Source organism: Protopterus annectens, chromosome 7.part0 (genome assembly GCF_019279795.1).
Source record: "Protopterus annectens isolate FY-2018-M chromosome 7.part0, PAN1.0, whole genome shotgun sequence".
In the NCBI taxonomy this organism is placed as follows: domain Eukaryota; kingdom Metazoa; phylum Chordata; order Ceratodontiformes; family Protopteridae; genus Protopterus; species Protopterus annectens.
In genome coordinates this window covers 1265739213-1265755603 of record NC_056739.1, presented here as the reverse complement: position 1 = coordinate 1265755603, position 16391 = coordinate 1265739213, and the positions used below count along the sequence as shown (strand labels likewise).

Sequence of the window (16391 nt, the reverse complement as noted above, 5' to 3'; positions counted from 1 at the left end):
ATAAAAATCCTCCATGTGAGGCAGAGCATCTGACTCTGTTCAAGAGAAAATCTAGATGTAGGGAGATCATTTTAAAATCTGTGTCTTCTGACAGAGGCACAAACAAACCAATGGACAGACATATAATGGAAGAAAAACAATAGGATAAATGAGGGAGATAGAAAATATAAAAGAACCAGAAACATACACACACATATGTTATACACAACAAAAACAAGAGAAGAGACAGAGTAGACAGACACAGAGAGAGAGAGACAGCAGACAGGAGACACAGGCAGAGAGAGAAGAGAGAGGAGAGAGAAAGAGAAGATGAGAGAGAGAGAACAGAGAGAGAAAAAGACAGAGAAAGAGAAGACATAGAGAAAAAAATATAGAGAGACAGAGAGAGAGAGAGAGAGAGCACAAGAACAGATAATCCAAAGAATAAAGAAAGACCTAAGACCACAAAATTATAGTAAAAGAAACAAGAGAGCAAAGGAAGACACAGACACACAACCCACAAGATAAGACAAAAAAATAAGACATATAGGACAAAACATACAAAAGAAAAGACAAGGACAGAAAAGAGAACACAGAATGGACCCATAATGAAAAAGTGCATGCCAGACACAGAAGCAAGAAATGACCACACTGGACAGAGGATATAATGGAACAAACAGACATACCAGACATTGCTAAAACAATTATACAGAATACAAGAAAAAAGTGAAAACAAAGATGACATGGATAGAACATAGAGGAGCAGACTTGAAACACATGGAATGGAAAGAAAATATGAAAAGAAAGGATAGATGTTGTCCAGAAATATCTGGATAGTTCTTAGAACTTATGAAGGATAACTAAAGAAGGTGAAAGAAAAGAAATATTCCTTATATTCAATAAGAGAAGATTGATAAAAAATAACACTATAAACTTTACAGTACAGGCATAATAGAGACACACACAATAGTATATGGAATGGCTGAGAAAAGACATGATTAAATAAAGATATAATAAACTGAGAAAAAATAAATAAACAGACAGGAAAATAGATATTAAATAATATATATTTAGTATGTATATTCATACATAGAAAATTATATAGACAGAAATAATAAATGTATAAACATAATAAATAATGCTAATGTAAATAATAGAATATAAAAGATGGAAAAGAACTTATAATCAGATATTTATAATAATAGAGAGAAAAGAAAAAATATATATTTTATGGAGAAATATATATATATTTTATATAGAAAAAAAAAAAAAAATATATAGAGGAGAAGAGAGAGAGAGAGGAGAAATAGATAAAACATGGTGGACTGTGACAACACTTCAGACTGCAGATTCTCACTACACTCTGGTTACCCCCCTCTCTCTATTCATCTGCTACAGTATTATTATTCAAAAATCTCCTAGTGCATACACTCAAAAAGCTTGAATACATACAAAAGTCTACAGCTTTCAACTGTGTCTAAAAACCCATACAAAAAGCAGAAAATGCCTACCTATACATACCAAAAAGACACAAAAACACATACTGCCTCACCTCCTAATAAAAGAACACCCCTCATCCTAACTGAGATCCCATATTCTCTACAAATACCTAATACATACATCTCTGTTTCTGACATGCATTACTTAATGTGCACATACAGATGTTGATCACATATACTGCATGTACTCAAATGCACACTTTATTCAGCTCACTAAAATCACATCACAGACTCACATCTCTACACTGTAATGCACTCACTCTCACTCTGATGACATCCTCAGACCTCCCTATACTTTCTCACCTTTTGCACAACCACACCTACACTCCCCACACCCCATATCACTTCACATACTTCACCCTCAGCAGTCCTCTTTACTATATATCTCTTTTCACAGCTATCTTTACCTCTGCACACTCTGCTGTCTCCTCCTCCTATCTCTCACATACCACTGTACAGCCTCCCCTTCATCTACACATGCATATTTTCACTGTGCTTTTCACACATCTGTCCCCCCTAAAATCCTGCAGCCCTCTATCTATGCTGATAACCCACTCTATCTGACACTTTTCACACTACCCCCCTGCTAAAACATGACACAGACTCTCTCACTTTCTGAATTCTTTGTGCACCCTTTCTTCAAAGACCTTCTGCAGACTATCTGCTGAAACTGACCTCTGTCTGCTCACCTCCAGACCCCTACTGAGTGCACCCCCCCCATCTGCACCCTCATCTCCACAGGCTGCTGACCTCTCTCCCCATACTGCCCCCATGCTGCACACAACACTGAAAATGCAGACCTTCCATATGTGCACACACCCAATGATCTCCCTGCACACTGCACCCATTCCCTGCTGCTGCACCACAGACACTGCTACACCTCTCTGCACAGACAGCAGCAGAGGGCTCAATGCCAGGGCCAAATGGAGAGCAGGCAGGGAGCACAGAGGGTGCAGACCACACACAACACCACACCCCACCCACAAAGGCAGACAACTTGCCTTGTGGTCTTCAGGCCCACTTCCCAGCACGTGGCAGACTTCGGCCAGGCCACCTCCAACTGCACAGCACCTTTGATCCAATAGTGGATCCACACAGACCACAGAAAGGAGAACCAACAGGCCCTGGAGGGTCACCTGGCTGGTGAGGGACATGGCACACCCATGGACAGCACACTTCCTATGGTTGGGAGCACCAGGGACAGGGCAGCCGGAGAGCCTGGTTGGGGAGGGGCTTGTGGTCCAAGATTTTGTTTGGTGGAGGATTTTGAGCTCTGGTGGTCCTGGTGAAGGGCAATGGGTGGGGCAGAGGCAAGTGGTGGCTTTCCAGGGGAAGTGGATGGAGAATGTATGAGGTGAAAGGGACAGAGAAAGGACAGACAAGAATAATGGGTAGAAGGACAGGGTGGGGGAAGGGGGAAGCACAGGATGCTTGAGTGTCTTGTTTTGAGATATGGTCTGGAGGGAGGGTGGAAATGAGACATGGGAGATGATGGAGGGGAGGAAATGGAAGGAAGGAAGGGAGGGGGAAGGAAGAAATAATGAAGAAGATAAAAAATATTGAAGAGCTGGGTAGATGTGAGGGGGATGGTGGCTGCAACTAAGAAGGATTTGGCAGAAGAGTCAAACTGTTCATCCACCCACCCAACAAGGAATCCCAGGCGATAGACTAGGGAAGCATATGTTTGCTTCATCGACCTTCACTCTAAGGTCTTTGAACTATTTCACACTTTACCAGGCTTCAGAGGGATCTTATCAACCAACTCTTTGAAACCTTGGCAGGGGCTGTTTCTGACAAGGTCCGTGACAACGTAGCTTATCAGATAGCCACCCTAGAGTTGATTTCCAATTCTTCCATGCATCTTATTTCATGCAACGGAAGGAGCAGCTAGAGTGGCAGGTGGTATAGTCACCAGACGACATGCCTGGATGCACTTTGGACTCCTTTAAGGCTTCCTTCATGAATACCCCCAAAACCTTTTGTTTGGCCCTAAAGTGAAGATATACTGGCAAGGTGTGAACAAGATGGCAAGACCCTATCTGCCATTGGTGTCAGACGCTCCACTCAACTATTCTACTCCAGAAATCAGAGGAGCGGAAGATGTCACACAGGAAATCACAGGGCTCTTTCTGTGATGCACACTCTGAGTTCTCCCTAGAGGCAGAGGGAAACTCCAATGGAAGACCCTTTCTGGGCAGAGGAGGTCCAGAAACCGGGTTCCAGAGATTCTTTCTCTGGCCAACCCTATTGGCCCTGAAGCGCTGCCCAACTGCTCACCTCTGGAAGCATTCGCTTTCTTGTACCCCACTGCCTGGCAAAATATAACCACCAACTCTTGGTACAACGGATAACCAGAGGCTTCGATCCCTTCCATCTTTGTCCAGTCTCATCCAGATTATTTACCAATGTTCCACCCAGTCAAAGGGAAGCACACACGAAATCCAAAAGCTGCTACAAAAAAAAGTCATCCAGATGGTCCCCCTGACCAGATAGGATCTGTTTTTTACTCGATGTTCTTTTTAGTGCCAGAAAAGACAGGGGACTGGAGACTAACTCTGGATCTCTGCAGATTGAACAAATTTGTAAAAACAGAGAAATTCCGGCTGGTCAAGGTTCAGTCTATCCTTCCTCTCCTGGAAGAAGACGATTGGATGTGCTCTGTAGATCTTCAAGATGTATATTACCACATAAAAATGGACAAACACTCAAGAAGATGCCTCCGCTTCTGCATAGGAGCCAGTCACTACCATTTTCGAGGTCTGCCCTTTAGTCTCTCTACAACCCCCAGAGTGTTCAGCAAATGCATGGCAGTGGTTATCGCTCACTTGTGACTTCAAGGATTCCAGGCATTTCCATATCTAGATGACTGGCTCCTCACCTCCGCCACCAAGCATCTACTGGAAGAAGCCGTGCACTACACTCTCCTCAAAGCACAATGCCTGGGAATCACTATAAACTGGGAGAAGTCCAACACGACCCCATCTCAATATTTGGATTTCATAGGGGTACTGTTGGACACAAGAAATTGCAAAGCCTCTCTTCCGGACCACAAGCTTCAAAGAATAAGGCAACTGGTTCAATCGCTGCTCTGTCACCACGAATCCCGCCGATCTATACTCCAACCCTTGGGGTCAATGGCAGCCTCAATCACCATTGTTCCTCAAGCCAGATTCCACATGAGGCTCCTTCACTGGTTACTTCTCTCTCAGTGGTACCCTCTACAACATCCTTTGTCTTTTCAGATAAGTGTAACTCAGAGATGCAAGCAAGATTTACTCTGGTGGATGTCTCAAAATCCCCAACAATGGTCTAGTACCTTCATATAGTTGCTTGTCGGAAGACTGCATGCACCTATATATTGTAGAGGAGTATAATTGAGTGTCTGGTCATAAACAGCTTATGTGTTCAAGACATGGATGTCAAGAAATATGAATAGATATTCATGTCAAGAATGCTTAGCTACTTAGCTGTGATCAGACAGATTTCACCATAATTCTTTGGAGTACATAGAGTTTTGGCTGCCTCTGTTTTCCTTACTGAAGGGTTATTGGTTCCATCCTTGGAACCGAGGCAGCCAAATATCAAGGTCGTATCAGCCAAAAACATCTCTAGCCAAGATCCTACTCAGAATGCTCTGCTCCCTGTTACCTCAGATCTCATTTGCCACATTGCTTTACAGCAGTGTCAAGCCCCTCTCTTCAGCTAAGTGTCTAATTTTTTGAAAGTTTTATATATCGTTCCTACTTTAAAGTTTTTCAAACAGCTTCTGGTATTATTCTCTTACCCTATTGTATCCTTAAGACTCTTTCCCTTTAGTCTATTTCTCTTTATTACCCTTTTATTAAATTTGAGGTAATTCTTCATTGCCATCATTGGTAATCCTTCTTACCCTTTTGGGTAGCCTTTCCTCTTCTTTTTGGTACTGTTCTTCTCTACTTCATTATGTCTGATAAGAAAAGTAGCATTTGTTTTAAGCAGTGTAACGACTGCGGGCATAAGTTACCGCTTTCCGATGGCCATGAGTTTTGTGTCTATTGTCTGAATGTTTCCCACCTTACTGTGGATCCCCCATGTGGGATTTGTATAAATTTTTCGACCAGGACTCTTAATAAGAGAAAGAACAAATTAATCTTGAAAGGTCTTTTCAAATCTCCTTTCTGTGAGGCTATTTCTGGGTCAGAGGGTTCACCCCCTCCTGCTAAACCCTGTAAGAGGCATTCTTTCTCTTCCTTATCGAGGTCGCTCCCTTCATCTCCCCCTGGAGATCATAGGGAGTCGACTCATAAGAAGGTGAAATTGACTACTGTGAGCCTGTCGGCTCCAGGCTAGGCACCGCCCCACCTGATTCTGGCTCCAGCTATGTCCTCCTTATTGACACTGGCACCAGAGTTCCCGGTGCGGACAACTACTGCTCCGACAGTTCCGTCGCAGCCCTAACCAGCACCGTCCATGCAGGTACACTCCCCTTTGGCACCGTTGGTACAATCCACTTCGGTTCAGAGTATGACGTTACTGTCCTCCACGGTGCAGACACTTTCCCAACTGACATGTTCTTCGGTGCAGTCCTTTTCGGCACCGTTTTTCTTACCAGTGCAGACACTTTCCTCGACAGCACCATACCCATTGGTGCAGACACTTGTTTTTACAGTGCAGGCACCTTCATCTGCTATGGCACTGACTACTTCCACACAGTTTTCTGTGGTGCAGACGTCCTTGGTTTTGGGCTCTGCACCTCTCGAATTAGCACGGACCAAGTACTCTCCTTCCTTGAATCCATTCTTTGGTAGCCAATATAGTCCTTTTCTAGAAAGGCCAGAATCTCCCTCCGGTCTTTCTATGAGGTCGACCAGGAGTCTCTCTGAGCAAGTTGTCTTGCGCCTTGTTGACCAGTTGCATGTGGCCAGAGGTCTCTGTCACCCGTTGAAGTCCACGTTCCCTCCCCCAGGTGAACATATATCTCCTCAAACTCCAACGTGCACACCTCCTCCTACTTCCACCCAAGTATCGAAGTCCATTACTCCAAAAACAGCTTACCTTTCTCCGACTCCAATAGTGGATCTCACTTTAGAACCGGAGTTGTCCTTATGGCCCTTGGTTCACTTGGGCATCAGGCTCTTCTCAGGCCAGTGGCTGTGCTGTGGGGAAGGGCATTCTTCGTTCCATATCAATTTTTTTTCTATGGCGCCCTCCAGGAATCCTCCCTTTCTCATGCTTCACAGTTGTTTTGGGACTCCTGGTCTGGGGGTCGGCTCGTTGGGGCGGGGTGTGACCACAGTACCAAGGTTCTCATGCTCGGTTCCTGGCTCCCATTCCTCCTTGGGTGGGCCGGCCTTCCAGGCCATGGAGAGGGTGCTTGCCTCCCTTGGCTAACCCCACATGTCTGAGTCCTCTCCCCCCTCTGTGCCACAACTCTCACAAGTCACAACTGCCGGACACCTGGCACAAGGGCCTCAGGTTTCTGGGCCTCAGGAGACCCCCCCTCTTTGCAGTCTTCCCCAGAACCTCCCACTGAGGAAGTACCCTGCAAAGCGTCGTCCAAGAGAGGAAGCACATGGACTTCACTGAGGAGTCGTTGACTGAAAATACGGACTTGATGACAAGAAAGGGTCCCCACGATCACCCTCTGATGAGGTGTCCTGTGGTGACATCCTCGAGATCCTTATACAGAGGGGTGACTGGAAGTCCTCTAATCCTTCCTCTGAGGAATCCGTATTCCTGCAGGCCTTTCGTGCCCGACCTCCTACCTCCTGGGTTACCTCGCTGGCCGATGAGCTCGTCCAGCTCATCATCCAGTTTGCATGGAAGGCTCCTGACACCCTGGAAGTGATACCATGGAGGCCTGATAAAATCTTATCACCCCCAGCTGAGCATCCCCATTACTCACGAGGTCTTCCTGTAGATGCCGTGGTGGTGGCGGCTGCAACTAAGAAGGATTTGGCAGAAGAGTCAAACTGTTCATCCACCCACCCAACAAGGAATCCCAGGCGATAGACTAGGGAAGCATATGTTTGCTTCATCGACCTTCACTCTAAGGTCTTTGAACTATTTCACACACTTTACCAGGCTTCAGAGGGATCTTATCAACCAACTCTTTGAAACCTTGGCAGGGGCTGTTTCTGACAAGGTCCGTGACAACTTGGCTTCTCAGATAGCCACCCTAGAGTTCATTTCCAATTCTTCCATGCATCTTATTTCTCATGCAACGGAAGGAGCAGCTAGAGTGGCAGGTGCGGGTATAGTCACCAGACGACATGCCTGGTTGCGACTTTGTGGACTCCTTTAAGGCTTCCTTCATGAATACCCCCATTGAAACCGCTTCTTTGTTTGGCCCTAAAGTGGAAGATATACTGGCAAGGTGTGAACAAGATGGCAAGACCCTATCTGCCATTGGTGTCAGACGCTCCACTCCTCAACTATTCTACTCCAGAAATCAGAGGAGCGGGAAGATGTCACACAGGAAATCACAGGGCTCTTTCTGTGATGCACACTCTGAGTTCTCCCCTAGAGGCAGACGGGGAAACTCCAATGGAAGACCCCCCCCTTTCTGGGCAGAGGTGGTCCGAGAAACCGGGGTTTCAGAGATTCTTTCTCTGACCAACCCTATTGGCGCTCCTGAAGCGTTGCCCAACTGCTCACCTCTGGAAGCATTCGTTTTTTCTTGTACCCCACTGCCTGGCAAAATATAACCACCAACTCTTTGGTACAACGGGTAATAACCAGAGGCTGTCGCATCCCCTTCCATCTTTGTCCAGTCTCATCCAGATTATTTACCAATGTTCCACCCAGTCAAAGGGAAGCACACACGAAATCCAAAAGCTGCTACAAAAAAAAGTCATCCAGATGGTCCCCCTGACCAGATAGGATCTGTTTTTTACTCGATGTTCTTTTTAGTGCCAGAAAAGACAGGGGACTGGAGACTAACTCTGGATCTCTGCAGATTGAACAAATTTGTAAAAACAGAGAAATTCCGGCTGGTCAAGGTTCAGTCTATCCTTCCTCTCCTGGAAGAAGACGATTGGATGTGCTCTGTAGATCTTCAAGATGTATATTACCACATAAAAATGGACAAACACTCAAGAAGATGCCTCCGCTTCTGCATAGGAGCCAGTCACTACCATTTTCGAGGTCTGCCCTTTAGTCTCTACAACCCCCAGAGTGTTCAGCAAATGCATGGCAGTGGTTATCGCTCACTTGTGACTTCAAGGATTCCAGGCATTTCCATATCTAGATGACTGGCTCCTCACCTCCGCCACCAAGCATCTACTGGAAGAAGCCGTGCACTACACTCTCCTCAAAGCACAATGCCTGGGAATCACTATAAACTGGGAGAAGTCCAACACGACCCCATCTCAATATTTGGATTTCATAGGGGTACTGTTGGACACAAGAAATTGCAAAGCCTCTCTTCCGGACCACAAGCTTCAAAGAATAAGGCAACTGGTTCAATCGCTGCTCTGTCACCACGAATCTCCCGCTCGATCTGTACTCCAACTCTTGGGGTCAATGGCAGCCTCGATCACCATTGTTCCTCTAGCCAGATTCTACATGAGGCTCCTTCACTGGTTACTTCTCACTCAGTGGTACCCTCTACAACATCCTTTGTCTTTTCAGATGTGTAACTCAGAGATGTAAGCAAGATTTACTCTGGTGGAATCTCAAAATCCCCAACAACGGTCTCGCCCCTTCAGCCCCCCATCAACCGAAAGCCACAGTGACTACTGGTGCCTCCCTGATGGGGTGGGTGGGCTGTGTCAGGGAAACTCGGCCCAAGGCACCTGATCGGAGACAGAGGCCCTTTTGCATATCAGTGTCCTGGAACTGAGGGCGGCGCTACTAGCATTGCAAGCATTTCATTCCATCCTTCCGTCAGGGACTATTGCGAACCAATCAGACAACATGTCAGTAGTCTGGTACATCAGCAAGCAAGGGGGCACCAGATCTTACCCATTATGCCAAGAGGCCTTGAGAATATGGCAACGGGCGATAGCTTCCAACCACTTTTTAATTGCAACGCACATTCCTGAGAGCTCCAACTTTATGGCGGACAAATTGAGCAGGTGTATTCTACAACCTCACGAGTGGTCCTTCAACCCTATGATAGTGGCAAGAATCTTCAACCGCTGGGGCCAGCCTTGCTGCGACCTGTTGGCCTCCCCAACCAACTACAAGTGCAGCAACTATTTTGCCCTGATCCCACCTCGGGGACAGTCACCAAGAGACGCTCTAGTCCATGCTTGGCCCTCGGGTCTGCTTTATGCTTATCCTCCTCTTCCCCTCATCTCCCAATTTCTGAAGAAAGTATGACAGTTGAAAAGCAAAGTGAACCTCATTGCTCCATATTGGCCTAGAAAAGTCTGAGTCCCCTTCCTCTGGCCTCACCTGCTAGATCAACCATGGATCCTCAGTCCATCCCCAATGTTGATCTCCCATCCACAGGGTCTGACTCACCCCAATCTAACAACCTTGAAATTGACAGCTTGGTTTCTCCACTTACAATGATTATCAGGCAGGAAAACCTCTCATCCCCTGTGCACAGTATTCTTATTGCATCTCATAAATTGTCCACCAGACTAATCTATCTCAATAAATGTAAAAGGTTTTCTCTATGGACAGCGAATAAACAGACCCCTTGTCAGCCCCTGTTTCGGTGGTTTTGGATTACTTATCACATCTTTTCCACTCTGGGGTGTCTGCCTCTGCTATTCGTGTGCATTTAGCTACCATTTCAAATTTCCACATTGGTTTTCAGGATTCTTTGCTTATGTCACATACACTTTGTAAAACTTTCTTGAAGGGGGTTATCCACTTAAAACCTCCCTTTAGTGAACCGGTACAACCTTGGGATTTGGCATTGGTTCTTTAAGATCTAACAGCCCCCCCCCCCCCCCCTTTGAACCTGTGTCTTCATGTGATATAAAATATCTCTCTTGGAAAACTTTTTCTGATTGCAATCACATCGGCCAGACGCTTGTCAGAACTTCAAGCCTTATGCATCAAATCTCCCTATCTTATTTTCCATAAGGATAGGGTATCACTGAGAACTGTCTTCCATTTTACCAAAAGTGGTGTCAGAGCGGTCTATCAACCAATCTATTGATCTTCCAGTGTTCTTTCCTAACCACTCTAACAAGGGAGAGTATTGCCTGCACTCCTTGGATGTTCATAGGCAAATACGATTTTATCTGGACAGAGCAAAGTGTACCTGTAAATCAGACCAACTGTTCCTGGCTTTTTCTGGACCTAGACAAGGTCATCCTGTCTCAAATGTTACATTGGCTTCATGGTTGAGAAATTATATTACCTTTATGTACAACAAAAACAAGGTCACCTTGCCTCACAGAGTGAAAGCACATTCTACAAGGTCTATGGCAACTTCAGCAGCTTTCCATGCTAAGGCTTCCCTCAGTGATATTTGTTCAGCTGCGACTTGGGCCAAACCTCATACCTTTATTCTTCATTACAAATTGGGCTTTGCCTCCAGAGTTAGAGCTTTTTTTGGTTTGATGGTTTTCAGGACTGTCCTTCCATGAGGGCCACCCAGGGATACAGGTAGCTGGGGACTCTGTCCATTCAGTAAGCAATGAACGAAGATTAACAACATCAGATAAAGAAGTTATGTCTTACCATAACGTTCCATCTGGGCTGTTGGTCTTCATTCATTCATTACTTCCCACCCTCCGTCCTCCTCCGGAGGTTCCTGGTTGATCTCATATACTCCTTTATTGTAGGTCTGTTAATGACTAGAGGTAGCCTCTACTTTTGTCTGTCAACTTGCAAACTCGATCTGAGGTAACAGGGAGCAGAGCATTCTGGGTAGGACCTTGGCTCGAGAGTTTTTGGCTGATGCAAGCTTGATATTTGGCTGGCTCGGTTCCAAGGACTGAACTGATAACCCATCAGTAATGAATGTGAACGAAGATCAACAACACAGATGGAACGTTATGGTAAGACATAACTTCTTTTTTTCATAATTACTGACAATCCGCTAGCAGTGTATCAGGTATAGTGTGATATAAATGGGTAATGACAGTAAATTTCCCTGTCTCGGCATATCACACTGTACCCCTTAGTAACAGGGAGGGCTCTGAGTTATGAAAATATGAACATAAGAATAACAAGTGATGAGCAGTGAATAATTCATATACTGCAAGCATCCTAGATTAACAATGTTAGTGTCATTTTGTAAATAACTCATTGCACTTTCTAATACTGCCTATTATTAGCTGGTAAGTCACTTAGAAAAATGAAGGCAGAATGAAAAAAAGTTCTGGATGCCATATGGAACTATGGATGTGAATCTTAAGTGTACAGAAAAGGCTGTATAAACTTGAATGAGTTAAGCACCTTTAGTGCTGTTGTGTACAAGGGCTGCAATACATTTTGTGCTGTCACTTTTGTGTGTATGGCAGCAAGAAATAGATTACAGCTATAAAAGCTGTTTCAGAATCGGATACATTTTGCTTTTGGCTGCTGTCTGTGAGGCATTGTTTTGTGTGTTAAACTTTCAGAGTTGTAAAATGTTTCACACTACTTTTGTTTCTTTTGATTTTGTAGTATATTAGATATGCCAACGCTTCACTTACTGCAGACTTATGTCACAATACTAACCGTATTACAGCTTTCATAGCTGTAAAGCACTAAAACACTTGGCTCTCCTATACCTTTCCTTCTGTGACTGATAGTATGTGGAGCCGGGTGAATATTATCCACTCAAAGCTTCTCTGCATCACTTTTGAGGTGAATTTCATGGTGTCGAACCATACAACCTTGCTTCTTTTTCCTAAGAAAATCCTGCATATTAGACACACTAGTTGTATACACATATAACCATCTTCTTTCCTTGTTCATTGACAGTGTGTGAAAACTTGTTTCTTTTTTTTTTTGTTTATATGCTATGGATGCCATTGTTTCTTTTTTATGCTTTGTATAATATTTTAAAGTTTTTCTTGATCAAACCCATGGTTTCAATTTTCAAAATTGTAATCACATGCTGTGTTTCTCATTTTTGCATGTTTTAACATGTAAAATTAAGCTTTTCTTCCCCCAGCCTCAGCTGAAATATTTTTTGACAATTTGGACTTCCCAGGTTAACAAAGGAAAGTAAATAACTAAATGTCCATTTCTTGAACATGCGACAATTTAATTATCGTTGGGTCTCTGACCACAGTTCTTTTTTACACTCATACATACAGACATGTGTGCAGTGTTTTAGTGACTAGTTAACTAACTTCCATACTTGCACGTCATATACAGATTTTTGACTGCGGTGTATACGTGGTCTTTTTCTGTGTTTAGCATCATTACTAAGGGCATGAAGACATCTAGCATGTCAATGTTTTGTCACTGTCTTTGCACTCTTATTGATGAGCCTATTTTGCAAGTTAATTTTCTTGCCTGAAGCTCTGTGGTCAAAGCTAGCATATCAATGTTTTGTCACCATCTTTGCACTCTTATTGATAAGCCTATTTTGCAAGTTAATTTTCTTGCCTGAAGCTCTGTGGTCAAAGCTTTTGGGGTCACCATTTCCAGTCGTTGAAATACTCTGTTGCTCTTTTTCTTGAATGGATGTGGACTTCTGCCACATTTCTGTGATAGAAATGCTTCCAATTTTTGGCCTTTTGTAAACCAGACTGAAAACAAACTTTCTGTGCAGTGCCCAGTGCTATCTAATTTAGTTTGAGTTGCTGCTAATACATTTCTTTGTTTTCATGTGAGTATCTAGCACCTTAAAGATGTGACATTTGTTAATATTAAATGTTTTTTTTGATTGATTTACACTCCAAGTAAAAATTTGAGTATGTGTTGTCCTGATGCTCTAAAATCTGATATAGTCTTCCGCCCATATAGCCTTTCTGACCCATTTTGAAGAATGGTAATTTATTTTCTAGAGGTCTGCAGTAATTAAGGGCTTTAAAACATTGAGCTGCCAGAGTGAAGGTTTATTAGCATCTGTAGTAAAAGTTAAGTAACTCTTTGCACACACCTTGAACCAAATGAAGCATTTTCATTCAATATCAAGCACTGTAAAGTTTTCTTGCCATGATTCTGCAGCCTGTGGTCATTAGGCTCAAACTTTTTGTATGATTATGTTTCAGATTCAATGTTAGACTTAGATATACAGGAACTAGCTAGTCTTACTACTGGAGAAGGAGACTTTGAGAATTTTGAACGTCTTTTTTCAAAGTTAAAGGAAATGAAAGGTAAGTGTAAGAAACTTTTTTTTAATATATATTAATGTTCCCATTATACTTTACAGCACTATTGTTTTCTACTTCCCTGCAAGATTTGTTGCATATAAATGAAATATTAGCAGTTTGCTGAAGCCCAGATTTTGTTTTCAGTATGAATAAAACCAGTGTAAAGTGACAGTACAACACTACAAATGTTAAACTTGGCATTCTCATTACTTAACTTTCCCAAAAGTGATGGGGCTTTGAAGTGGATTCCACATATCCTGTTAAGGGACAGAAAACTATAGTAAAAAAAGTAATAAGAAAAATGGTTTCAACATTCGTAATGCCATCATAATACCAGTATTAGATGTACTTGCTTTAGTTAATAATTTGAGTAGAAAAGCAGTGCATGCTATAGTCAGCTTGCTGATATGTGCCCTTTTGCATCTGTTCTAGAGAGGCATTGTATGCTAGTAATTAAGTTGTAGCAATAAATACAGTGCTACATCAGCAAGGGGCATAGAAACAAAACACAACAGACTCTGAGTATATGTTGTAAATGAAAAAAGTTACATTTTTTTATTTTGTACAGAATTTTCTTCACAAAGAATATTAAACAAAGTTAATTGCCAAGTTTGGTAACTTTTACAATTCACTTTATTTCTGAAGAAGACTTCAAGTTGAAGAAGCAGTTTTAATTTTGTTTGTATATTTACTTGGAACACTTTTTGCTCTTGAGTGCCATCCTACTACCTTCCTACCCAGTGCTCCACATCCATGTCCAGCCTACCAGCTTCTCTGTACCATCGGACTAATTCCAACATATAGCTGCGGCTGGTCACAGCATCTAAGGGCATCCTAGGGAGTCTACTACCTTCAGCCTGTTTTACTTTTTAGGCCTATCCCGTTACTCCCCCCCCCCCCCATTGTGGCTTTGTGGTTGCTTCCGATGGGCAGGAATGTGGCGTATCAGTGCAGCACAGCTAGGCCCACCACCCTTTTCTTCGCACAATTTTCCACAATGTGAAGTACCCAGCCTCCACTAGGGATCACAGTGAGGACAGTCCATGCAACCTCCCTTCCTGGCACTCACCCAAAACAGTGATTAAACTCTGATCACAAGGACTTATGTATATCACCAGAGTGTTTTTATTTTATGGAATGTTACAGCATGTAGTCATAACATTACTTTACAATGTTTGTTGTCTCTTATTTACATTTAATGTTTGCATTAGCTTATTTTCAACATTTCGGAGTAATGAGTAAAATTGTCATGACTTGCTTTTAATTGCTGTTTTTCCCATTAAATCCTCATATTTGGGGATTTAAGCAAGTAGAAATAGGTTTGGCCCAGGAGGCTGTTGCACCTTGAACCATGCTTTTCATCAGCTGTTGATGGTACCCACACGCATTAGGTGGTGGTAGAAAAAAATCAGTAGCCAGTATGTTGTGTACCTCCATCTTTGCCTTCTGCTGACATATTCTTCTCAAGTAGAATATCTTTTCATACCATGTGCCTGTTACAGAATCTGTAATATTGCTTATGTTGGTTTATTCCTTCTCTATTTTAGACCGTTTGTTTAAACTGGACTTGGTTTAACACGGGAAGTAAATAATTATTTCCCTGTTTTGTGTCATCACCCTTGTGTCATTTGAGCAGCATCAGCACCTTTTTAGTTAAATATCATCTGCCTTGGTGCTTGTTGAAACTCCAAGAACAGTAACTGTGATCCTAGGAGCGGTAAGAATTTCAATACAATAAGGGGAGGGATACATATAGATACACTAATCAAGATAGTTGTATCTTGGTCTATTCCCCCAATACAGGTATAGTAATCTGTTTACTACTCTACATATAAGTGGAAGAGGTGTGAGTAGGATAACCACCTGCTTGTCCCTCTTTGTGATGGACAGTCCCTGTTTTTGTGTAGTTGTCTTACAAAGAAAACTAAAAAATGGAAAATGTCCTGAGATTTTACGACAAAAATATTTCCCAACTTTTCTTTAATAGTTGCATAAAACAGTTATTTTGTATTTGAAACATCTAAATGTTAAATGAACTAGCATAAACAACTGAAATGCTACAAGAATACGCTATTATTTTGTCAAAAAAGTGAAGGTCTGTCCTTTTTGACCATGGGTATGATTTGTCCTGCAAAGTCTCATGTTTCTATAAAAAAAAAAAAAAAATCTCCCACTTTGGGCATTTGAAAAGGTGGCAACCCTAGGTGTGAGACTTACACCCCCACTGTTGGAAGCACAAGTGGCCAAAACTTTCTTACAAAAAACTTTGTGTAGCAGCAAGATTTAGAATTTGCTGATATTTGTTAGAATCACAATTTATAAAGTGTCAATACTTTGTATTGGGAGTAGCACTTAAAATAGGGAGCACAACTTCTGCTAATACAGTGCGGAAGTCATAACTCTTCATTGGTTTGCTTTTCAGGCCACTTTCTGACTGTATCTTCAACTGTTTGCTAATTTGTTTCCCAGATTCCATGTGTGCTGACATGCTGATAGTTTGCCGTTTTCTTCCAACTTGTAACCCTGGACTTGAATTTTTTTAAGCAGGGGTGCAGTGCATGCAGGGAGTTTAGGAGCTTTTCCCACATAAAAAAACATGATCCTTAGTTTCCATGAAAATAAATGAAGACATTGATGTGTTTCTTAATAGACAAATGTCATTCCTTTGAAGTCATACAATCCTCAGCCTTAGTTTGCAACTTTCTTCTCTACTCTC

General features: G+C 42.8%; 1 protein-coding gene across 1 annotated transcript in view; it reads left to right on the top strand.

Moving 5' to 3' along the window:
• The window catches only part of AAGAB (alpha and gamma adaptin binding protein), a gene marked incomplete in the record, with an annotated part of 888073 nt that overhangs the window by 737261 nt on the left and 134421 nt on the right, over positions 1 to 16391 (top strand). The window contains 1 exon segment of the mRNA XM_044077879.1: positions 13574 to 13678. Within this exon segment, the coding sequence (XP_043933814.1) occupies positions 13574 to 13678 (105 nt within the window).